This window comes from Lonchura striata, chromosome 22 (genome assembly GCF_046129695.1).
Source record: "Lonchura striata isolate bLonStr1 chromosome 22, bLonStr1.mat, whole genome shotgun sequence".
NCBI classification, from domain to species: Eukaryota; Metazoa; Chordata; class Aves; order Passeriformes; family Estrildidae; genus Lonchura; species Lonchura striata.
The window spans coordinates 202,564-227,805 of NC_134624.1; the positions used below are offsets into that span (position 1 = coordinate 202,564).

A 25,242-nucleotide genomic window follows, 5' to 3' on the forward strand; every position below is an offset into this window, starting at 1 on the left:
CGCCCGGCTCGGGGATGTGGCGCAGAGAAGAGGTGGGGAGCGCGGCGCGAGTTCCTATTGGCGAGCGCTGACAGCTCCCTCCGCCGCCGCCGCCGCGCTTAAAGGGGCCGCGCCCGCCGCCCGCGGCCCCGCCCGCCGAGGCGCTGCCGGAACGCGCGGACCCACTAAGAAGCCGTGGCCCCTTTAAGAGGCGCGGGGCAGGTGTCACCCGCCGCTATAAGAGGCGGCGGCGCGGCGGGCGCGGTGACAGCGGGGGCGCGGCGCGGCCGGGGCGGCTTCGGGGCCGCCATGGAGTTCAACGTGAAGAAACTGGCGTCGGACGCGGGGGTCTTCTTCTCCCGCGCCATGCAGGTGAGGCGGGGCGGGTCGCCACGGCAGCGGCACCGCCCGGAGGACGCGGGATGGAGGCGCGGGGGATCCGCGGGTCCAGGCCCTGTGGGGCCGGGGGGGTTTCGCTCGGGCCCGGGGAGGCGGCGGGGGGAGATCCGAGCTGGGCGAGTCCGTCGGTGTGAGCCGCAGCTGCGTCCCCGCGGGAGCATCGCCCCCGGGATGCTCGGGGAAGGTCCAAGGGAAGCCCCGGTGCTCGGAATGGGGAGGGCGGCGCGGGGGGACATCCGTGCCTGGCGCTTGCTGACCTTAAAGAAACAAAGCGGTGTGATCTGGCATGCGGCTGCTTTGTCCGTGCCCGGAGCCGTCGGGAAGGGATGCGGAGATCTGTTGGAGCTGCCCGGGGAGGACGTGGAGTCTCCCACTCTGGAGGCATTCCGAACGCACCTGGACGCGTTCCCGTGTCGCCTGCTCCGGGTGACCCTGCCCTGGCAGGGGGCTTGGACGGGATGTTCTCCAGAGGGCCCTTCCAGCCCCATCCTTGTGGGATCCTGTGGGATGGTCCCTGCCTTGGGAAGGGTGGTGGTGTCCAGCACCTGGTCTGCCCTCCAGCCCCTAGGGAGGGGCAGGAGATCCCAAGCCCTGGGAAAGCACTGGGATGCTCAAGGGATGGGAAGGAGCCGCTGAGAGCCAGCAGGTCGGGTCTCACAGGGCTCTGAGGCATCAGGACTGCACGAGGAAATGGCAGGAGCCCAGTCGGGGGGTTTAAGTTGGAATTAGGAAAAGGTTCTTCCCCCAGAGGGTGGTGGGGCACTGAACAGGCTCCCCAGGGAATGGTCCCAGTCCCAGGGCCGGCAGAGTTCCAGAAGTGTTTGAACAACGCTCTCAGGCACACAGCAGGGTTCTTGAGGCTATCTCCGTGCAAGGCCAGGAGTTGTACTTCGATGATCCATGTGGGTCCTTCCACCTCAAAATATTCTGATATTCACAAACTTGAAATCAGGAGCTTCTGGGGATGAAGTAACACCCCCCGGAGCTGTGAAAAAAATCAATGTACACATGAGCATCAGACGTGCAGCAGGTGGTGAGATGGAGTGCTGAGTGTATTCATTTCTTGGGCATAATGACTGAAAAACTGCTCCTGTTTGGCCAGGAGAGGAGAGAGGCAGGTCAGAACTGGTTGGGATCCTGCCTGGAAGGTGAGGTCCAGCTGGTGGCTCTGGGACTGGGCTTCTTGCTCTGCCTATTGTGTGGGGGCTGGTAAACAAAGAGAGCAGAGCTGCCTCGTTCCAGACCTTCTGTGCAGTGGAGTAATTCTGGCTCTGTTGAGGACCGGTCTCCTGTAAGCAAATATCACCTCCTGTAACCATGCCAGTGAGTCATATGTTATGAAAAAGGGAGATATTAACTACAGGTGCAAAATAAGGAGCAGATGGAAAACCTAAAGATGCTGTTCTCATGCAAATGACCTTGGATGCAGAAGAAATGCTGGAAAGAAATCTTATGTTTAGAAGCATTATTGTAAGTCTCTGATAAGTGTTTTTTAGCTGCAAGGCGTAGGAAGGAGACAGGCCTGGGAACAGTGTCTGCACGCAGTGATTCCAGAGCAAGGAGGCGTTTATAAATCGTGGCTGCTGCCTGCTACACCTACTCCACTGTCTCGTACATGAATATTCATATGCTTAATTGCAGTAGTAATTGCTTGAAACCAAACAAGTACTGGCACTTGTGGACAGTGAGCAGGTGTGTAAGGAGGGGTAAAGAGATCTCTGAGGCTGAATACCACCTCATGAGGGGTCACTGCTGGGGGAATTCAGCCTTTTTGGGTGCCCACGGAGCCCTGGTGTGGGTGAGCCCTGCCCCGTCTCCCCCAGAGCCACCTCTGACAGCTGAGCTCTGCTGTGGGCAGTGAGGGCTGGGTTTGTAGCCCTCTTTAGCACTGCAGATGTTCTAGGATGGGAATAAGCTGTCTAGAAAAAGCTGTTTTCTGTAGCAGTTGGAGATGCTTTCTCCAGCTCCAGGCATTTAACAAAGTGATGTTTTACTGGAACTGCAGTGACTGGGAGGGAAATGGACTGGCCATTATGTGCTGTTCCACTCAGACAGCATTTGCTCCTGCTCTGTCTGGCAGAGCTGTCTGACCAACACAGGAGCTTCACTTGAACTGGAATTAGAGCTCAGCCAGGGGGAAAGGAGACAGGGCATGGTCAGCACAACACCTCTGGGCTGGCTCAGGGCAGGAGCTGGTTTGAAATCTGTCAAATACAACCCAACATAGGTGCTGCAAGAATGATTTTGGACAAGGCTCCCCATGACAAAACCCCAATCAAAACAGCTCAAACCCATTGCTTCCTTTACCTGCTCTTCCTTCTTTAGGCTTCAGTCAGAGGACTCCTCCAGAAAAGCAGAGCAGACAGAAAAGTTGGGGTAGGAAAGTAGTGGACAGCTCTGCTACCCTGGGAGTGGGGAACGAGCTTCTAGGCTGGGGCACTGCAAGGGTGTAGAGCTTGTGTGGGATTCAGCCTTCACCTGAGGATGGCCTCTGTTGACACCTGCACCAGTTGCAGCCATCAGATCTGTGAGGGGATGCAGCACCTGCAGACAGACTCCTAACAGGTCACTCTTCATCTTCACTTGAAGAAGGGCCTCTCTCTTTGATCAGATGCACCTTCCAGTTATCCTCAGTGGGTCTGATCCCAAACCTTGGCCAGTGGAAGCTGTGTGGTCACACATTGGATGCCTCTGTTCTATACAGGCTGCAAGCTCTGTCCTCCTCTTTCAGGGAGGTCTGGAAATGGCTGTAGGTGTCTGTCTTTTGTCAGTTCTGATGTGAGCAGGCTCTGGGTGAAAATGCCCAAGGGTAAATACAGCTTTTGGGTGCATATCCTCCCCTAATGTCATTACTAAAAGAGCCAGAGGCTGACTTACTCATCTTGAAGCCCCTGCAGACAGACAGACTGCCCCAGCTCCCAGGACTCTGGTGATAACATAGACTTTTATCATTAGTAGATAAAATAAACCCTCTGCTTGCCAATCTTATTAGTGCTCACCCTTTAAAAGTTGAGAGAGCAGAAGGTGACCCAAGGAAAGGACAAGGTCTTGGGAGGGACACAGCCAGGACAGCTGACCCAAGCTGCCCAAAGGGCTATTCCATACCATAGGACATTGTTCAGCAATAAAACCTGAGAGAGAGGAGGAAGTGGGACATTATTATAGAGCACATTTGTGTTTTGGAGTAACCTGGACACATACTGAGGCCCAGCTTCCCAGAAAGTGGTCACATGTTATTTCAGATGGGAAGAAGACAAGAAAATCTTTTGGTTTCCTTTGCTTCCACACACAACTTTTTTTTTTTTTTCATTAAACTGCCTTTATCTTGAGCTATGAGATTTTTCCATTTTATTTTCAACTCCCCTGTTCTGCTGAGGAGGGAAATGATTGAGAGGCTTGGTGGCACCTCATGTCCAGCCAAGGTCAAGCCACCATCACAGTGTTTTTCCTCTCCTGAATGCTGTGCTCATGAGTTAACCAAGCCGTTCCTGTTAATGGCTTCCTTCTGTCCTCTAGCACAGTTTCACTTGGCTCCCAGCCTGGCTTTCCTGCCTCCTGGTGACCAAATACTTGGAGCAGACTCTCTATCTGGTCCAGAGTTGCTGAAAATCAGGTAGTTTTCAAATGCTGAGTGGCTGTGACTTCTTTCCTACTGCAACCCCGTGCAAAGAGGGAGCCAGATTTGCTGAACTGACTGTGTTGTGCTTTTGATCACCAAAAAAGCAAATGTTACTGTGTTTTGGAGGCTTTGAAAAACCCAACAGTCTAAATCTACTGGCAGCTACAGAAGACTATTCCTGGTTTAAATCTCCTGGCTCCAGTTTGATCTTTGTAATTTAAAGTGGAAAGTCATAAGCAACGTCCAGCTGGATAAAACAGGGACCCTGCAAGTGGTATAAGGGCCTGAACTCTGCCACCAGATCCTCTGCAAGGGGGCTGCAGCCACCCTGTCAGAGATCGCAGCATACAGGCCTGGGCTTTTGTTATATTGGATTTTATTCCCCTTTTAAGGAAATGAAGGTGCTGGTGCTTTCAGCTGTTTTAAAGCCAAACTCCATCCTTCAGTCACAGGCCCAGCCTGTCTGATCTGTACCTGTAGTGCAGAGGGGCCCCTCCTGACTTGCTGACCCTCCTGCCATCCCAGACGTGTCTGCCAGCTCTCCTGGGGGAAGGGGCTTTTCCCCAAGCTGTGAATGCTCAGGGCAGCTGCCCTAACTGCAGTCCAGCACGTCCATGCTCCTTTTGGGCCTGTGGTCCAAGTGCTGATTTCCTGCTGGCTCACCCTGTTTGCCCACCTGGGCCCTGATAAAGCATCTCTTGTTCCTGCTGGCCAGCCAAGCCTCCCAGAGGAAACCCAACCTTTGGCTGAATTATTGATGTCCTGGAATGCAGCACAACTCTGCTCTTCCTGGAGAGTGAGAGTGGCACTGACAAAAGGCTGCCCTGCATTATTAAGCACCTGCTCTGGGTCAGCTGCAAGGATGTTTCCTGCAGGGGAGCAGCCTCAGCACTGCCACCTGGCTCATGATCCCAGCTCTGGGAATCGGTTCAGAGCTCTTGACCCAGTCCTCAGGTTCTAGAAAACAAATGGGAGTAGTTCTGCCATGGCAGGATGGAGGAGCTGGAGGTTCTTCTCAGCACTGCAATTGCCTGTGCTCTGCCAGCCCTGCCTCTCTCCCCAGGGATCTGCACTAAGCCTGTAAATCAACCTGACAAAACCCAGTATCACTCCCATTTTTGGCAATCTGTTGTAAAAGACAGCAGTGCTCCTAGTCTGGGAGCAGCAAGATATAAAATACTCAAAATCTGTCTTTTTACAGTCAGGAGGCTTGAGAGTATGATCAGTTCATTTCTCCTGCATATCTTGGTGTCACAGTGAAATCTTTGCAATCAAGTTTCTGTGTTATGAAAACAGATTCTCAGGAATAGAAATCCTTTACAGGGGAGTTCTGCCTGAAGTGCTTGAGTAGCCAAATTTCATAAACTGCTGTTCTACCCTTCTTTTCACTGGGCAGCCAGGTAAGAAGGGACCAGCAGCTGAGATCTGTTGCCACCCAAAATCTCAGGTTTCCACTTGCTCCAGACAAAAACACAAGCAGCTTGTAGGTCAGAGTAGCTTACCTGTAATCTCCTGTGCTGGCTGTGCTTCCAGGAGAAGCTGCATCTGATCTCATGGCAGGCTGCTCCTGCAGCGGGTGGTCCTGCTCTCCTTGCACTGCATGGCACATCCCCACTCCTGCTGGGAAGTCAGGTGTGTTCTCTGATAGGTGTAAAAAGTCACCCTAGAGATCAAATTGAGCTGGATCAGTGGCTGCACAGGGAGGAGGAGGCAGCACTGGGCAGGGATGGCACCCAGGGGTCACTGCAGTGAGGCACCAGCCACCCAAGGCTGTGCCTGGGCTGGGCTCAGCACATCCAGCTCTGGGCAGGGGTCAGGGAGACACCGAGGGAGTTAAGTGGCAGTGGAGTCACAGCCTCCCGTGCCCTGCACCCACTTCCCAACCTTCATACTCTCCTTTCCAGCCCTGAAAGAAAGCCTGAATAAGAGATTGTTTTCTAGCCTGACCCTTTGGAACCAGGGGCTGTGACTGAGATTCCAGCCCACCCTCCCCTTCTGGCATTGCCAGGCTTGCTGTGATCCTGGTGCTGCCCTCAGCCTTGTTGCAAGACAAAACAGCTTCAGCACCTGACTTGAGATAAGAGCTGAGTTCCTGAGTTCTGGCAAATGCTGAGCTGTGACCCCTGCACTGGGTTACACAAAACAGCCACAGAGGACAGTGATGCCAAAGATGTCACTTGCTAATAGAGCAAAGGACCCCAGAGCTGGAGTGGTTCAGGACAGTGGCAGTAGCACTGTGGAGATGCTGGAGGGCTTCAGCAGTGATCTGGCACTGCAGCAATGCTGTAAGAAGCTGACTCAATTCAGCTGATAGGAAACTGGGTTTAGGTTTGACAGCTCCAGGGCAGATGCTGGTGCAGGATAAGCCTAAACTGCAGGAAAAAGAGCTGGACTTGAAAATGAGATGACGTCTCAAAATGCTGTCTGGGAAAGGGGGTGAGAGAGACTTACCTTTGCATCAAAGAGTCTTGGCTTATTTAGGAAAGATCTTTAACAGATGACTCAAGAATTGGTGCCAGATACCTGGGAAGTCCCAGTTTGCTGCATGGCAGTGACTCAGCCCAGCCTGGCAGATTCTGAAAACAGCCCTGGGCTCCCAGACAGAGGAAAGCAGCCTCAGCCACTGAGAGCCCTGTGTGACCCCCAAAGAAATCACAGACCAAACAATACAAACACCCTCTCACCTCAAATCTGCTTTTACCCCTGTCCAGCAGTGGCCAGGGGACCATGGCAAGACCTAGGTAAAATTACATGCCGGAAACCTGGGGCTGCTGGTGCAGAGACCAGTGACAGGATCCCTGTCCCTGCAGCTGTCACCTGTCACCACCCACACCTGACAAAGCACTCCAGTGGCTGGAGCTACCAAACAGGTCACTCTGTAAACATACCTGGAGGGCTTGGATATCTCACACATCTGGTAACAGGACTCCAAGGGCTGTCTGCCCCTGCTCTGGGCTCTTCTTATCTCACTTGGTTCCCAGCACTGGGCTGGATGGGGAAGGAAAGAGCTGCCAGGAAGCATTTCAGAAGGGCAGCGGACACCAGATCAAGACCCCATGGAAGGGACATCTCAGCCCACCTAGTGCTGAGCTCGGGTGTAGGGAAGCAGAGAGGAGAAGGTACCAGTGGGAGACCAGACAGGAGCTGCATTTCATCTAAGAATTTTAGCCAGGCTTTTATCTTTGGCACCTGCCTGGGCCAGCATTGCACAGCACCATGCCCTGGTGGCTCAGCAATGGCATCAGAAACCATTAACAAGGGTCAGGGGACAGCTGGAGCCTCTGTTGGACCCCAAATGGCACAGCTGTCCAAAGGGTCTCTTAGTATGATCCAACAAGATGCTGGTTCTGTCAAGAGCAGGGAATTGTGCTTAAAAATACATGGAAATTGGCCAACTTCACTGAAAGGAGCAAGTGAGAAACGGAGATGGGATGAGAGGGAATGGGCTCTTCTCTCAGAAATCCCTCAAGGAAGCAATGGAGAGTGTCCAGGCCATCTGAGGCTGCATCTCCTGACTGACAAACCTGGTCAGATGTCACTGCCCAGTATGAAAACATTGGAGACTTTCACCATCTAATTCTCCCTGCTGCTAATTTTAAACTTAAAAGGAATTGCAGAGGGAGGGATTGTCCATTGCCAGTATGAATCAGAGTGCTGAGGAGTTGGACAGTGTTGTATTTCAATTCCCTGCTTCAGAGTGTGTCCCAGAAGAAGAGTCACTTGCTGAAAGTGATTTTATCGAAATGCTAAGTTTGAGTCTCCTGACTTCAGGTGGTAGTGGCATTCCTGACCCCTTGGGTTTGCAGGACACAGAGTTGGTTGGTAGGAGATGAAGGGATTTAGCACCTTCCCTCACGTGGAGGATGTCTGTTGCTCTCCTGCATGAAGCAGTGGAAGCCATATTTAAATAGCTCCCTCACAGCTGGAGTATTTCTGTACTGGATCTTATTAAAAGTTACTTATTCTGGAACACCTCTCAAACCTGGAGTCTATTTTTAGCCCAATGCTTGTTCTACTCTTGGGCAAAAAAAATTGCCCTCTTCCCTTGAAAGATGCCTGGGAAAAAAGAATGATACCTTGAAGGGTTTTTAGCTCTATTCTAAGGTAAATACACCAGACAAAAGCAGCTTCACTGTCCCTTATTAGCTCTCTAACACACTGTCAGTTTGCTTTGGAAGAGCAGACCTAATGACTGCCTTCTTCCTGCAGTTCACTGAAGAAAAGCTGGGCCAGGCTGAGAAGACTGAACTTGATGCCCACTTTGAAAACCTCCTGGCCAGGGCAGACTGCACAAAGAACTGGACAGAGAAGATCTTGCGTCAGACTGAAGTTCTGCTACAGCCAAACCCGAGTAAGTCCAGCTTCTCCTAAGGCTTGAAGGACAAATGTCACTTGCAGCTCAGTGCTGAAAGATGGCCTCTGGCAGGGAGCCCTGTGGAGTTCATGGGGCTTGGGAGAAATGTGTCTTTGCAGGGCCTCTCCTTCTTCCCTGAGCAGCTGAGAGCACCCCACAGCCTGGCAGTGCCCTGGGGCAGGGACACCTGCTCCTGGCACTGTCAGTGCATCACTGAGGACTGCATGGGCTGGGCTATCATGAATCCCAGTGCAGGGACCCTCTTTCAAGCTCCCTGGTGTCCCCACCCCAGGTGCCAGAGTAGAAGAATTCCTGTACGAGAAGCTCGACCGGAAGGTGCCGTCCCGGGTCACCAATGGGGAGCTGCTGGCACAGTACATGACAGAGGCAGCCAATGACTTTGGGCCAGGGACACCTTATGGTAAGTCAGCCTGGCTAATGAAGAAGTCCTGGAGATCCATCCCATCCCAAAACAATATCCCTAATTCCGTTTTGCATTGAGATGTCTACAGCAGGCTCCTTCCCGACCACACAGAGCATCTTCCTGCTCTTAAATCCTCACAGTTGTTCCTTCCTGGGGGAGGTTTGGGCTTCTTTCAGCAGCAGATCTGCACTTAGACACAGCCTTCACTTCCAGCTGTCCTTGCCCCTGCCATGAGCTTTGTTCCTGCTCTCCAAATCAATAGTTGTTCAATAGTGAGTCCTGTTACAGCCAGAGCAGCTGTAACTGCATCTATAGCCAACACTGCCTAATCAACTCATGTTTTCTGCTCTGGTGCTTTTTAATTTGCTGCTCTGTTCCTGTGCCTCTGTTTTACGAGGCAAAGGAGGATCAGTCTGTGCAAGCAGGTAGAGCAGTAAAATACATCAGTGGCATGAGTGCCTCAGCAGGTAGATAGGATCAGAGCTGCCCTGGGAGCAATGAAAAGATGCCTCAGGCCAACAGCAGAGTGGGTAGGGCTGGAGCTGAGGTGGGACAGGCACGAGGTCACCTTGCCCAGGCCAGGTACAGCTGTACCTGTGTCACCCAGCACGGCAGTGTGGAAGCTCTGGGGGAGTTGGCTGAAGCCAACAGATGTTACCTGGTTTCTCTGGAGCTGAAGGTTCCTGTTGTTGCAGGAAAGACTTTGATAAAAGTTGGAGAGACTCAGAGGCGCTTGGGTGCAGCAGAACGGGAATTCATCCGCTCTGCCTCCATCAGCTTCCTGACCCCACTGCGCAACTTCCTGGAAGGGGACTGGAGAACCATCTCTGTGAGTGTGGCACCAGGGAAGGGGAAGCTTGTCATGTCCCTGGAGAAAGGAGGGCAGGGGGAGAGGGAGACAGTGCTAAGAGAACCCCTGTTCTTTCCCTGTGCTAAAGGATGACTCCATACCTCTCCCCTTAAAGAATGCAAGGATGAGGGAGTACCAACCCTAGATCTGCTCGGCTTCCTCCTCTGATAGGGAAGGGTTGCCAGCTGATGTGCATGAAGAAAGGAACTCATTTCCCCACTCCTGCAGCTTGTGGGCACCACCCATCACAGGCTGCCCTGTTTCCAGGAGGTTATCCTGTATCCCTGGCAACCAGCCCCAAAACTCTTGCTCAGAAGATGAGCATAGCAACTGGTTCTTTCTCCCTGGCATGTTTTAATAAAGAAATAGATTCAATTCCTAGGTGATAACACATCCCCTCCTCAACCCTGCTTCTAAGCAATGTGCTCTGAGCCATCTCCTGTCCCTTCCAGAAAGAGAGGAGGATCCTGCAGAACCGACGCCTGGATCTGGATGCCTGCAAAGCCAGGTTGAAGAAGGCCAAAGCTGCCGAGGCAAAAGCAGCGGTAACTCCTCCCCTCATTTCCCTCCCCGTCCTTCTGGCCCCAGGGCTTGGCTCACACAGTCAAACATTAGGCTACCCTGCTGTGTCCGGTCTCTGGCAGGCATGGGTGGGGGAATTCCTCATCTGGGGTGGAAGGGAACTGGGAGCAGGAGCCATGTGCCTGTTTCTGAGCTGTCCTCCCTTGGGGGAATTGTTGAAGCAAACAGTTGTGGACTTCTGGAGTCTGGAAACCTGCACTTGACCCAGGCTCCTGCCTCCTGACTGATCGGGGTTGCTGGATGAGTTGAGCTAGTAACTAAAAGGCTGCATCTTCTGAGGACTTGCTAATTTTCACAGGGGATCTTAAACCAAGCCAAGAGAGAACTGAGCTGGGAGGTGCACAAGGGAAAGGCTGCTGGAGCCCTGCATCAGTCCTGGTCTGTCAGACTAGTGAGGATTCTGCCAGCTCCCAGGCAGGAGTGCTGGAGCCTGTAAGGGGTGGCCAAGGTCAGACTGGCTACAGGTCTGTCCCTGAGCCTCTCCATTCATGGTGCTCTGGTTACAGGCTTGTCTTGCCCTCTGGCTGTTGGCACAAGGACCTGCCAAGTTCTGCTTTTGCCTTGGGGCCAGGAGCTCAACTGGTAAATGTGTGCGAGTCAGAATCAGACTGTCCTTGTCAGTCAGTGTCTGGGATGCACTGGGATACCAGCCCAGCAGCCCTGCTATGAGCCTGTTTCTAACCATCTGCCAGCTGGGCCTCTGGCCTTGTCTCTCCCTGGGTAGCCAGTTCCCAGGTGTTTTCCCTTTCCTCCAGCTCCTGTTACATCCAGGGCAGATGGGGTAGCTGTGTTAAGCTCAGCAGCCCTCACAGAGTGCTCAGACCTACACAGGACAGCTGTGAACAGAAGTAGCTGCCCTTTTAAAAAAGCCTTCTCTAATCACTCAGATTCCCCAGACCCTCTGAAAGTATGGTCAGGAATCCCATCTGAAGGGGACAGTGTCCCCAGTCTCAGGGGAAACAGGTGGCCATTGCTTTATCCTTAAGCTCAGAGCAGGAATTCAGATACCTCCTGTGCTTCCTCCCTTTCCACCCTCGTTACCTTGCTTCCTGCAGGAGGTGATCCCAAGGCCTCTCACCTGCACGCATACTCCTGGTTTAGGGACTCCCCTGTAGCTGGAAAAGAAAAACTTTGTTTCCCACTGGAATTTCTGGGGCAGCCCAGGCTTTCCAGAGCCAGCCCAGGCTTTCCCAGGTGTCCTCCCCAAGCCAAGCCTCAGAGTAGCAGAGTGGCTGAAGCACTGACCTCAGCAGCAGAGCACATTCAGCTGTGGGGACCCATCTCTCACCCAGCTCAGCCTAAAGGTGGAGTCCCTGGGCTCTGGGTGCCTCCCTGAGTGCTGGAGGACAAGGTGGAAGATCCCAGCAGTGGGGAGAGCTGCTTCCTCTGCTTTAAACACATCATCTAGATCACAGCATTCCCCGGAACGTGCCTGAGTCCTGTGTCACACCTCCCCATCCAAGCTGAAGTATCCCAGCTCTCCCAGCTCACCTCTCTCTTGCTGCTCTTCCCCTCTGTAGTGCAAATTCGTGTTCCCACAGCTTCTGTCTCCTGATGCCCCTGGAGCTGCTGCGCAGACCCCGTGAGCTGCTGTGGAGCACCTGGGCTTGTGCATTTCCCACGGACTCTGTGCTTTGTCCTCCTGTTGATGCTGTTTTGTTTACTAACCTTTTTGTTTTGTTTCTTTGTGATTTGCTCAGTGTGAGGGAGATGTGAGTATTGACTGTGCTAACAGTGCTGTGATTTTTTTTTTTTTTCCCTTTTAACACCTCTCATTGTCTCTTTCCCATTTTTAAAAAGAAAATTCCTATCTCCTTTGTCTCGTCGGGACTGGCCCTGCAGCATGTTGTGAGCGTGATCAGGGCTGTGGCTGCCTGGGGAAGGTGCTCCAGAAGGATGGGAGTGTCAGAGCTGCCTGCAGCCCCTCTGGAGCATCCCTTGGGTCCATCCACATTGCCTGCAAGCAGTGCTCAAGAGAGGCAGGGGCTCCCCTGCAGACCCCCTCGGGCTCCTCCAGCTGCAGGCAGGAGGAGGTGGGGTTGGGTGGCCAGTCCCTCTCTGGAAGGGCAGCCCAGAGACAATGACAGGCAGGATGATCTGGTTGTGCTGCTCTTCTGCCCCTTTTGCCCATTACCAGAGTGCAAGGGGGAGGGAGGTGGGTCCCTTTTGACCACTGCTTGCAAATACAACTTCTCCATGCACACAAGTACAAGAGAAGCTTGCCTCCTTCATCCCATGTGCTGTGACTAGTTTTGGGACTCCCTGGAGACCAGGGAATGGGAGGAGAGGTTTCTTCAGTTACTCTTGATCTTCAACAACCAAAAAGCATAAGCAGCTATTTCTCTGAAACATCCTTTCTCCCCACAGGGAGGAGTCCAGCCTACTTGCTATGCTGGCCTCGGACTTCTCTGGTGCATTTTTCTCCCTATATTCAGGATTAACTTGCAGTAGGAATTGCTCCTCCTTATTCCTTGCTCCAGCCATCCCTAAAACTCCTAAATGGTACGGAAAAAAAAATGTTTGAGACTGCCTGACTGCTCTTCCACACACTGGTCACTCATTCCAGCTGGCTGCTTGGGGCCCAGCAAAGTGGGTCAGTGTGTATAAGTGGATCTGGGTGACTGCAGAGAGATTAACCTGGGAGAGGGAATGAGGGGATTAACTCCAGAGCTGGGATCCAGCAGGACTGTGCCAGCCCTACACAGCAGCCTGTGTGCAGTAAGGGCTGGCCAGGAGGATTCCTGATGTCAGGCAGCTCCTTGGTTTGTCTCTTTGGGTAGTGCTGCAGCCAGAGGCCATCCCAGGAGGAGAATACATCATGTGGTGGTCAGTGAGCCCATAACTGTGCGGGTGGACTGGATCCATTGCACTTCCAGGGAGGAAATCTCCAGAGTGTTCAAGTCTTGGTACCTCAGGGCAGAAGTTTAACTATGGAGAAGGTGGTTTGGAGGTTTCCTGACCTCTGGGATGAAAACTCCTACACTGCCTTCGGCTAGACCTGGCTTGGCTAAGCCACGTGCCTTCCTGAAAACAGATCTGGCTGTTAGGAGGAAATGTGGATTGGAGAGAGTGAGAGCAGTGAAAGGCACTGTGGAAGGGATGCTCCAGTGCTGGTAAACACTCCTGCTTTAAGGGCAAAGGCCTGTACAGTGACTGCAGACAGGAAACAAGGGGAAGGGAGGCCCTGCCCACAGGACTGAGTTAATGCAACAAGAGCAACCTGCTGGCTGCAAGGAATGGGAATGCCTTTGGGATGGTGCTGTATGAGCTGATAGCTGTGAGTACAGGCAGAGTTCCTAAGAGCAGGAATGTCTGCTGTTCAAGCACCAGGTGTGACTGCACAAGCCAGTCCACCTCCCCTGCACAAGCCTGGCCTCCACACGCCGCTGCTGAGGTGTCGGGAGATCTCCCTCCTGCCTCTCATCAGAATCTGAGCAAAGCTCCCAGCACAGGCAGGAAAAAAGCCTCTGGTCTCTTGTTCCACCCATCACCCAGTGACTCCTGTTGGCTCCTCTAGTGCCTTGTACATGACACTCTATTCCCCCCCAGGCTGTGCCTGACTTTCAGGAAACCAGACCTCGTAATTACGTGCTCTCCGCCAGCGCATCAGCGGTAAGATCATCTCCTCCTGGATACTCCTCTCCTGGATACTGCCTCTCCAACCTCTTCCTGCCCCTCTCTCTACCTGACTTTAACTCAGGCCTAGTGCTCTGCTGTTTTCAACATTTTAATGTGACATGGGCTGCCCAGGCTGACTCGGCCTTGAGGATTCACATCACCCCTGCTCAGGGTCTGGCCCTTTCCAGCTGGGTTTGCTTTCCAAACCAGCTCCCCTGCCAGCCCTCTTCCACATTTCTAGTGGGGATCTTCTGATAGTTTTTTATTGCTAGGGGAGCAATTGAGAGGAACAGCCCCCAAGAGTGGCCTTTCTGGATGGTTCCAGCTGTACAGTGGCAGTATCACACACGTGACTGCCTGATCTGTACTGTGGTGTCAGAGGCTTTGAAGCTGGTCAAGAGAAGCAAAGGTGGAGGAATCTCTCTGCCACCAGAGTCAATAACAGTGCAGGTTTATCTGTTCTGCAAACAGAGGTCATTTTTTACAGTTTCATTGTGTTGGCAGCTGTTCCACAGCCAGATGTGCCCAGGGTGGGTGAGCAGCTTGCTGTGCCTCCACTCTGTTGCACTGAGTGGATGTGGCCAAGCAATTGACTTCCCATGCTGTGTTCATGGCTCCCCATTGCACAATGTCACATTTCTCGTTAAAATGTTGAAAACTGATCATCTTGCTTCCTAACTAGCATTCAGAACAACACTGATGCCTGCTAATAGAATAATCTGGGAGTGGAAGTGCTGGGGAGTGGCATCTGCAGATATCAAAAAGGACAGCCCAGCCTTCTCAGAAACAAAAAACACTATGGAAACAAGCTGGATTTGGTTAATGGGAAACCCATCCCATCTGGAGACAGAGGTGTGTCTGAGCTGACAGCATCAGTGTTAGTTCCTAGGGGGATCTGTCCTGACCTTCTTGGAGAGCAATGCTGGGATCAGAAATAGCTTTGCACAACACTAGGAAACAATTTCCATCAGTCCCAGGCTCAGTGATGAGAGTCCTGCAGAAGAAGCTGATGCTGGTGATGCTGCAGCAGGTGCTCAGTTCTCCTGGCTCCTAGTGCAGCTCAGAGCCAGCTTGTGGCTCTGGCTTTTCCCTTGGGAAGGTCTGTTCCAAGGGGCTGCAGTTAAGCTCTAGGAGACCCAGAGGAGAGAAACTGGGCTTTCCCTGCCTCTGAACAGAGCAGGGCTAAAGCACAGCTGAAGACAAGCAATTGTACAACATCCATTGGCATCTCCTGGAGTGCCCAGACACAGCCAGCCCTCACCAAAAAGTACCTTGATCTGCTTCTGCTCTGGGGAGCAGGTGCCACATACAGGAACAGAACAGAAGATCAGATTTTGTGAGGTGTTTCAGGCAACAAGTGTCCACCCTGGGACCTCTGTGCCTCGTTCAGTGCTCCCTCATCAGGCTCTGCTGGCAGTGGGCAGTGAGAGCAGAGCTCTGGGAGCACTCCTGCTCTGGGAGAGCAGCCAGCACTGACCCAAAGGGCTTTGATGATTGCACAGCAGGGCCTCCTACCAGGAGTGCCTGTGGGAAACGTGTTGGCCTGACCAGTGTCAGGCCTTGTGGCTTCCAAAACTCTTCCAGAGGCTGCAGTTGGTGGGTGAAAGGCCACCTGAAGTCCAGCTGCACTGGCAGGGGTGACCTGTATTACAGTTTGCATCTCTAATTAGCAAAACACAGGCTGAGCCCAGGCTGCTCCCTGGTTCTGCACAGGCAAGGCTGCTTTGCTGCAAGCTCTCAAATCCCAGCATTCATCCCAAAGGGTCAGGCACTGCAGCAAGGTAGGAGCTCTTCATCCTGTTGCTCTGCTTTTCTTCCAGGCCAGAGTCCTTGTGCTACTTCTTAGTGTGCACTGACAGAGCAGAGCAGTGGCTGCTGCCCACCTCGCTCTTGAGCTCGGCTCCTTTCTGGAGGGAGGGGTTGGTTATGCCCAAGGTAACAGCTTTGTCTTACAGGTGAGCAAACAGGTCAGCTCTCTCCTGGACCACACGCCCTCAGCTGGGCTCTGATTTGGATTCTAAATTTACTTCGTTGGTTTTTTGGAGAGGTGGATAACATGGTGCTTTTATTTTTTTTTTTTTTCCCTTCCATGACAGGAGGGCTCAGATGGAATTAAATCCAAGAAAAAAAAAAGCACCTCCCTTGTTTTGTATGAGTCGGAGGCTGAGGAGCCATTTCTCCTCTCTCCCACACTGATCTTTTGTTTTTGTGTAAGAAGGTGTACATGAGCTGTGCAAGCCTAAATATCCCTTTCTCTCAGACCCTGCCATGTGCTGTTCTCCTAGGAATGATTCCAAGAAAAGCATATTGAGTGCCTTAAAGAGGATTCCTCTGGCTTGAGTTGGGGTGCAGGAAGACAATAGCAGAACATGGCCTTTTTTGCTCTCTGAGCTGTCCAAAAAAGAGCCACACAGAGTCTTAGCCCAGGGGTGGACCTGGGCAAAGCTGGACAGTCCCAGAACACCACAGGGTCAGCTCTGGAGGTGGCACAGCAAAGGCAACAGAAGAGAAACAAATCTGGCTACAAATTCAGAGGGTGCTGCGCTGGTTAAACAGGCCTGCCATGGCTTAAGTACTGTCCACAGTGTCTGAGGAGGAAGGCCTGGGATCAGAGGGGAGCTTTCCCTTGCTCCTGTAGTAAACCTTGCTCCAAAACCCTGGGGATGTGCTGGCAAAAGCCTTGTGCCAGAGAAGCACTTGAGGATCTGCTTCTCAGCTTCCTACAGGATGCTGCCACCACCTCCTTCCAGAGCAGGAGCTCTTAGAAGGGGAAGGGACTTGTGTCCCCACATGTGGCTGAAATTGGCCAGGCCTTACTCAAACCAATTCCTGATTTGCAGTTACAAAACTAAAAGTTCCCCGTAATAGTCAAAGAAAACACCTCAGCACCCAGACCAGTACAATAATTCCAAGTAAGAGGGGTTTCAGCCCCTCCACAGTGCAGGCAGGTCCTGTGGGTGCTACTTACAGTGGCTGCTGAAGTCTCTCTGCACCTGGGGCTCCCACCTGAAGAGAGTTGGGAGCAAAGCTCAGCTGGGAAGGCCTGGTTCAAACAGATCCTGCTGCCTCTGACACCCATGTCCAGCACAGGTACCCCAGAGCAAATTCAGCTGTGTCTGGTGACCTCCCCAGACCTGCAGAGGTGACACTGGGTGGTGAAGCTGAGCTCCACAGGGGTCATTCCCCTGGCCCTGCTGCTGTGGGTGTTGCAGGCTGCTGTGCTCCTGGATCCAGGGGGATTTCACATTGCCAGGACTGAGGCAGTAATTGGCTGCTGAGGAAAGGCCAAGCCAAGGACTTCTGGGAAGGATCAATGTGTTTTTCTGGCTCCTCTCTCCCTTTGCCATTGCTGTGTGTGACTTCTGTTCATTGTTTCATGTCCTGAAGCCAGATCCCACAAGCAGCTGGAGGTGTCCAGTGTTCTGCTGCCTCAGGTGTGCCCCTGTGGATGAGGAGAGTAGGAATGAGTCCTGTGATGTTTTGCCTGGCTCAGAGGCAGCATCCATCCCCTGCTTCCTCCTTGCTGTGCCTAAACAGGCCTGTTGGCAGTGCGGGCTGGGTGGATTATCCCATTTCTCTGCCTGTGGGTGAGCAACACTTTCCTCTATGTGGCCTGAGCTCAAAAAGCTCACTTGCCTCTCCACAATCCTGAAAGAAGGGCTTTCCTCCAACACCAGCCTCTGCAGCTACAGCAAAGTGAGCCTTGCTGTGCAGAGGACTCTGCAGCTGATCCTTTTTTTTCCTGGAGCCCATGGAATGCAGTGGCTGTAGCAGCCCTGGCAGGGACTTGCTCTCCCATTGTGAAACTGAACTCGAGGGTGCAGGAATGAGGGGAAGGGGCATGGATCTGGCAGCTGCTGCTGGGTGAAGGGCTGGCTTGTCCCTGGAGCTGGCCTGCTGTGTCCATGGAGTGTCCTTGCCTGTTGGTGTTAATGCCGAGTGCCTCACGACGCCTCCAACACTGATCTCCTCTCCTGTTGCTCTGTGGCCCCTACAGCTTTGGAGCGACGAGGTGGAAAAAGTAAGTACCCAGCTGGAATTGTGCTCAAACCTTCTGGGGGTGTTCAGAGGGCTGCTGTGGAACCCCTCCTGCTCGCAGGCAGGGAGGACCAGGAGCTGCTGCTGTTGTTGTGTGCCCCAGCCCTGATCCCTCTGTGTGGTTCAGTGCAATGACAGGAGCTTGGGATGAGCCATGGCCCATTGGCTGTCCCTGGTGGGAGACACTTCCCTGGCATCCAGGTGTGTGTCTGTGTGTGGCAAAAGGAGGCTCAGCCCTGCACTGTGTGACAGGAGCAGAGGTGATGGTTGAGGTGTGACCAGTTCTGCTCCTGTGGACAAGGCTCTAATCCTCCATCCTCTGGTAGCCCCTGGCCTGATCCACCCAGCTGGCTCCACACAGAGCTGGAGCAAGGACAGAGCAGCTCAGTCACGGGGGGAGGTTTGAAGCCTCGTGGAGTTGATTCTCTCTGGATGAGCTGCACTTACCCTTCTGATCCATGGAGGCTCTGGAAGGGAAGTGTGACTTGTCCATGAAGATGGATGGAAGGCTGAGACCCGGGTGAGCTCTGTGTGGAGCTCCAGCAGAGCATGGAGCTTCCAGAGACACTCCTGGGTTCCTGTTCTTACCTTGAACACCCCCAGCAGGCATTGCTGTGAAGCCTGAACTGCAGGGTGGCAGAAGTTCTGTGTGCTGTGCATGACAGCAGCTTGTTGCTGTTATTCCAAGGCATCTGCAGGATGGACTGGCTGTTCCTGACCCAGCTCTTCCTGTTCTTTAAGTCCTTCAGTCCCCCAACCAAACAAGCTGGCTACAGTCAGCTGTGAGCATGCAAGGATCTGTTCCTCTGTCCTCTCTTTGGGCTACTCTGCTTGGATAGACCGAAGTGTGTAAGTAATTGTTGAAGTTCTCCATGTCTTGGAGAAGCACAAGACTGGAAGGGGCCTCCCAGGTCACCATCCAGCTCTGGCTTTATAGGAAACTACATCCTGCAACTGCTCAGAGTTGGCAGGGACAGGCAAACCCCAGGCAGCACCAAATGGAGCTGGGTCTGCCTGGCACAAGTTTAAGTAGCTCTGAATACTGGAGTCTCAGCTCACAGGAGCAAGAATCACTTGGTGTTTTGAAGGCATTGCACTGTTCTTTTCTGTTGCATTCCCCCTTCTCCTTTAAATAATCCCCTTCATACAGAGGATGCAAGAAAATAGATCAGTTGAGTTGCAGCTTAAAATAGACAAATCTGATTATAAGACAGTCAAAGCATTTCTTTGTTGTAGCCTGGCTCTACACTGGTAATGCTGCTACCAGATGAGAGCTGTGCTGGCCCCAGCAGCACCTCCAGCTTGTCCTGCTGAGAATCCTGGGTCTCCTCTGGGGTCACCAGTGATGTGGCCTCTGCTCTGAGACCATCAGCCTGGCTGGATCAGCCCTCTGGGCTCAATTCCAGACATGTCAGTCCTGTGCCAGAATGGTCAGGGCACTCCCAAAGCAGCAGCAGGAGCCCCTGCCCCAAGGCAGCTCTGATGGCTGCACGCTCCTGGAGGAGGGGAAAGGGTTCTTGTTCCAGTGAGCTGGAGCTGGGTGGGTGTCACTCCCCTGTGACCCCTTGCACATCCCAAGAGGACACCAGCACTGCTGTTAAGGAATACTGCAGAGAACACGTGGGGATGCTTGTCACCCCTTTCCATCAGCAGGAGGGGAGAGCCACCACCAGAGCACTTGGCTGCTCCAGCACTTCTGGAGATCTCCTTGCCAGGATCCACCTGGGTGTTCTGGTACTGCAGAATTGCCCCAGTGTAAATGCACTGTTTGGTGGGGGGAGAGATGGGTCTCCAGTGTGAGTCTGTCTCTGAATTCCCACAGCCTGCTGTGGAGCTGCCTGCTATTCACCAGGGTTTAACTCCTCCTAGCTCAGAATCAGTAATTAGCCCCAAAGGAGACCTTTGGGTAGAAGTTGGATTGGGATGTTCATCTCCATTGCAGATTTAATTAGCAGCAGCAGTTTGGTAAATGCTGCCTGGCCCCAGTCTTTGTTCTGTGGTGATAAAAGCAAAGCCACTGCACTTCCAGAGAGAAGCCAGGGAGGCTGTGACATTCCTATGCCTGCAGGTGCAGAAACAGGGAATTAAAGGACCAGAGCTGGGACTGACTTCCCACATACCTCAGGATTGACAAAGCCTCCCCATCTTCACGTTCTAGTCTTGTGGGAGTCGGAGCTTCCTTGCTTGATGCATCAGTCTTGAGCTGCCATTCCATCACCTGCAGTGATCCAATGCAGGATTGAGAAGGAATCGGGCTGAAATAGAGCCAGAGGTCTCTGGGATGCCAACCCAGGCTCTCTTGTGCCTGCTGCTCAGTGTCACAGCTGCACGTGGATCCTGCAGCGGGGGGGTGTGGAGGCAGGGGGCTGCAGGGGCAGCACAGGGCTCCTGCCTTGGGCTGCAGGGGCAGCACAGGGCTCCTGCCTTGGGCTGCAGGGGCAGCACGGGGCTCCTGCCTTGTGCTGCCCGAGCCCTTTCCTGTCTGCAGGCGGAGCACGAGCTGCGGCTCACACAGACCGAGTTCGACCGGCAGGCAGAGGTGACCCGTCTGCTGCTGGAGGGGATCAGCAGCACTCACGTGAGTCCTCCTGGGCACCGGGTGACAGGACTACAGAGGCTCTTGGCTCCTGCTAAGAGGATCACGGAGTCCTGCATGTGGAATAGAGGTAGAAGGGGTGGTGAATTTGGGGTACCTCGGGGAGCAGTAGCTGCAGCAAGAGAGTTTCCGTGCCTGGCAAGCAAACTCGGCCAAGCTGATGATCCTTTTCCCTCCAGGTGAATCATCTTCGCTGTCTCCATGAATTTGTGGAGTCTCAGACCAACTACTATGCTCAGTGCTACCAGTTCATGCTGGATCTACAGAAGCAACTGGGCGGGTAAGACAAGAGACTGCTTTTATTCTCTGAGGGTTATTGATCTCCTTACCTCCAGCTCAGGGCTCTTTCCCCCTCCCACATCACAGTGTTGGGCAGAAGTTATAAAGTGCCCTCACAGCTCTGACAGAGTTTCTGAGTTTACAGAGTGGTGATCAGTCCTGGTGGTCCATTTGGAGCAGGCTCTGCCATTGGATTTTTACATTCCTCTGAAAGCTTGATGGCCATGGGAGTTTGAACGTTTTCCTCTAAATTGGTTAAATCACACAGGACTCAAATTCCTGTTGCCAAGCAATGAACCTGAGCATGCTCTGCTGCAGCAGTAACAAATCCCAGATTCCATATTCCGTGCTGCTTGCTGCACATCCCGTGGGGTGGGCTGGGATGTTCTGTCTGGTACTGTCACACCAGCACAGGCCTGACCCAGGAGGGGCTGTTGCCTCTACGTGCTCACTCACACTCCTGTTCCATTCTTTTTCCATGCCTGCAGCTCCAAAGGAGAAATGTAAGTATGGTATTGGCCAGGACGGGCTCTGAGCGCTGTCCTCCCCTCAGTGACTCTGGGGTATCTGTGTGATCACTGCCAGGGCAGAGCTCTACCCCCTTAGATAAATGAGCCTGAGCTGCATCACTGTGTCTCTAGAGAGCCTGCAAAGCCTGGGAGCCTCCAGCTGTGGCATCCAGTTCAACAGCATCAATGCCCATCCCTTTGCAGAAGAATTAGCAGGCAGAACAGGTAACACAGACTCTGTGAGAGTAGGGCAAGGACACAGCACAATGGACCCAGTCAAACAGAGGCAAGAGCAGCACCTGCCCAGCCCCCTCTGCAGTGCCACACATCAGTCTGGTACTCTGCAAGTTGGTGAAACAGAGCACTGGGGTCAGAGCAGGCAGACAAGTGTCACCCGCTGCAGTCTCAGCACCTGGGAGCTGAGGGTGGTGCCCACATGAAGGGCAGTGTGGGTATGGAACAGGTATGTAGGCTGCAGCTGTTGAGCATCATCTCTGCAGAGCAACTGCTGAGAGGAAGAGCTCCTTGTGGTTCCTCAGGCTGGAGCCTCACTGGTCTGTGCTTTGTTCTCCCCGTAAGATTTTCAGGTACCTTTGTGGGCAACGCAGAATCCACATCTCCCGCAGCCGCTACCTCTTCTCCAGCTGCTGCTGCTGCCACGCTCCCTGCTGTGCCTACAATTCCAGTGGTGCCCACAATTGTTGGGGTGCCCAACACCGTGGCAGAGGGTGTGCTGAACCCCAATGAAGTCAAGCCTCCTGCCAGTGGGACACGCAGGGCCAGAGTCCTCTACGACTACGAAGCAGCTGACAGCACGGAGCTGGCACTTCTTGCAGATGAGGTTGGTGGCTTTCCTGAGTGTTGGATTTGGCTATAGCTACCCAGCTGCCCATGGTGTGCCCAAAAAGGACTTTGGTTCATTTTCCTGCCCCTTAAACTTGCTTTCTTAATAGAGTCTTTTCCTGGATACCAGGATTTGCTGAATTGCAGTGAGCTCATGCTCACGGCCATTTACTATTTAACATCACCCAAATAACTCCTCCTGTTGAAGCCCAACTGTACCAAAATAAAATACTCCAATACTCAGTATCTTCATTGTGACCCTCAAATACAGCTGCCTTATCCAGAGCCATGGGATAAGCTGTTGGCTGGAGGCCTGCTCTAATCATGCTAAGAAAAAAAAAAAAATCAGCAAGTTGGAAACTTTTCTGTTCTCTAGACTGAACTTCCATATTCAAAAGCAACATATAAAAGTACCTTGAGTCACTCTGGAGAATGAAAAAGCAACAAGGACATCGCTGGGCAGCTTTGCATAGATCTTGTGTTAAAGCTGCAGATAGCTCCAGGGAAAGGGCACAGATGCCTGTTAAATGAACTTCAGGAATTAGTGTTCAGTCCTCAACTGACTGAAATTCTTGGCTTTGTCTGTAGATTAAGATCCTGTCTAATGTTCTGTCTTCTCTCCCCAGATGATCACTGTGTACAGCCTGCCAGGCATGGATCCAGACTGGCTCATAGGGGAAAGAGGGAACCAGAAAGGGAAAGTTCCTGTCACTTACTTGGAACTGTTAAGTTAAATGTTAAAGAAGAAGAATGTACAAACAGATTGCACCCCTCATCTGGCACTTCTAATGCGGATTTCCTCATCCGAGACCATTGCTCTTTTCAGGGTCAACACTCCATTGCTAATATGGGAATTGTGGGAAAGAAGTGGGAAAACTGTTATGGTGAGGTTTTGGGAAGGAGCTGATGACACCCAAGACTGAATTTGTTACCTACCACTGCAGCCTGCTTTGAGGTTAGTCCTGATGGCACAAGATTCCTTGATTTTCCCTTCCCTGCCCTAGTCTTGTTCCTCCCAGTGGCTTTCCTGGGGTGGGTGAGCTGTGTCCCTCAGCAGCTGCTCACCAGTTACACTTCCCTCGTGTCAGGTTAGTGCCCCTCTGCCCCTCCTCTCTTCTCCAGCAGTAGAATTGCCCAAGTCCAACCACTGACCATTCCAGCAGGGAAGTGTCCCACACATCCCCTCTGACCTGTCCCAACACATAAGGCAAGGAGGCTGCAGTTAAAATTTAGGAGCCTGTTAACCCCACCCAGCCTGCTCTCCCACAGGAGACCAGCAGTGCATGGGTGGCCAAGAGCCACAGTCGCTGTCCTGGGGCTGGTTCTCCCCTGTCCCCTGAAGCTGGAAGATTTCTTTGTGAAGACCAACCTGCTACCCTAGGGCCTAACCCCAAACCTCCATGCAAGGGACCATGCATCTTGCTTGCATTTCCTCTGGGAAATTGCTCTTGGACTGCAAAGTTTACAAGCCTTTTTACAAGCTTTGCTCCCTGTGTTATTGTCCAGGCTTTTCTTTCAGTGTGTCTGTCCAGGCATGTTTTAGCCTGACTTTATTTCTACCCTGAATCACTGATTTAATGAATGTTTCCCCTCCCATGTCAGCAGTGAACAGACTTGGTGCATCCTAGTGCAGACAGGGACAGTCTCACCTGCTGTGACCCCCAACAAGGAGCTGTTCTTGGCCACACACACCCCATGACCCAGGCTGTCCTGGAGGGATGGGGTGGTTTAGCTCAGGTGTGTGTGTTCCTGCTCACTCTGGAATGAACTCTTAGCTAGAGCTCACCTAAAGGACTTCCACTTGATGTGTCACAAGTTTTCCACTCAAGCTGGATGGAAGAGAAACTCACCTGCACCAAACTCTGTTCACACCCTTCCCTGGGTATGTCAGAATTAACTTTGCTTGTTTATTGATCTTTTGCACTTTCCCCAAAGGTTTTGTGACCATTCTAATGTAACAGGGCACTGAGCACCTGTGTCTGTGGGGCTCATGGGTTTCAGCACTTATTTGCCAATAAACAAACTGCCTGACCTCCTGCCTCAGCATCTTCTGTGGGCTCAGGGCTGTCCTTGCTCCCCAGCCACGGGGCTGTGGGGACAAGCAGGGAGACAAAGGGAGCAACTCAGGTGAAAGCAGTGCCCTCCGGGGTTAAAAGCAAAACAAAGCTGCTCATCCTTCCTGTCCCACCTGGCACTCCCAACACACTGTCAGAGCCTTGTGGTTCCTTTCCCAGCTGACACATCTCAGTTGTACTACAGCTTCAGGGGCTCTGAGAAACAACAGCTCCTCCTGCACTTGAAGCAAAAATAGAGCAGCAGGATGACTTCAGCTCCTGAGAGACCCAAGTGCTATTCTAGATCTAACAGACTTTTTTAGTTGTTATGGAAACTAGATCTGCTGCTAATCTAAAATCCTAAAGTCTTGTCCCTAACATCCAGCTTGGAAGGAACTCCTGGGAAAAGCAGCTGTTGAAATGCTCTGTAATGTAGCAAAGAAAGCTTGGCTGTTCTAGTTAAAGAGAACAGGGAAATCAAATGATGTTGCTGTTCTAGTTAGTTTTAAAACTGCCAGGACTACCACTCTCGTAGTCCTGATCTATTAGAGATCTACTCCTGCCTATTTCCCTTCCAGCATGTATATTTTCCCTCAGGCCAGTGATATCCCTGTTCCCCTGTTATTCCTCTCCTTGGTACATTAAAGCAGCAGCAGCTTAATGAAGCAGAAAATGGTCTCTTCCCTCAGAGCAGCCATAAGGAATTCTCTTCCTGGCACCAGCACTCCGTTCCCTCTGCAGTAGGAAAAAAAGCCCTTGGAACATCTATTGCTACTCCTGACTCTAGATGAAGGTGACAATTGTGCTGCTGCTTTGCAGATGTCAGGGGAGCCCCCGAGGCTGGATCCCCTCTGTGCCACAGGGACAGGGACAGCTCAGGACTGAACTGCTGCTGTAGCCCTAAAACACATAACCAACAGCACCCACTGCTTTTGCTGTCTGGCATCAAGGGCTCCTGCCAAACACAACTCACTCTGGTGCTTGAATAAACATCTGGAAGAATCCATTCTTGTTGAACCCCAATACAGTGATGACCACACTGCAACTTCCAAAGCCAAAAGGAAGGAAGGAAGAAAAAAGGAAAGATCCTGACCACAG

At 52.5% G+C, this 25,242-nt stretch overlaps 1 protein-coding gene across 7 annotated transcripts; it reads left to right on the forward strand.

The window, feature by feature from the left end:
* The first annotated feature begins 233 nt into the window (after positions 1-233).
* Positions 234-24,122, forward strand: SH3GLB2 (SH3 domain containing GRB2 like, endophilin B2). Of its 7 annotated transcripts, XM_021551450.2 has the most exons (12): positions 234-351; positions 8,207-8,348; positions 8,644-8,772; positions 9,471-9,604; positions 10,078-10,170; positions 13,757-13,819; positions 17,823-17,846; positions 20,352-20,441; positions 20,639-20,739; positions 21,227-21,241; positions 21,827-22,088; positions 22,717-24,122. In XM_021551450.2, the coding sequence occupies exons 1-12, from the start codon at positions 289-291 to the stop codon at positions 22,822-22,824; spliced, it is 1,224 nt and encodes a 407-aa protein (XP_021407125.2). In that variant the 5' UTR covers positions 234-288; the 3' UTR covers positions 22,825-24,122. The 7 variants fall into 7 exon arrangements, with proteins under 7 accessions (XP_021407125.2, XP_021407127.2, XP_021407130.2 ...); XM_021551452.2 differs by lacking the exon at positions 21,227-21,241; XM_021551455.2 differs by lacking the exon at positions 13,757-13,819.
* The last annotated feature ends 1,120 nt before the right edge of the window (positions 24,123-25,242 follow it).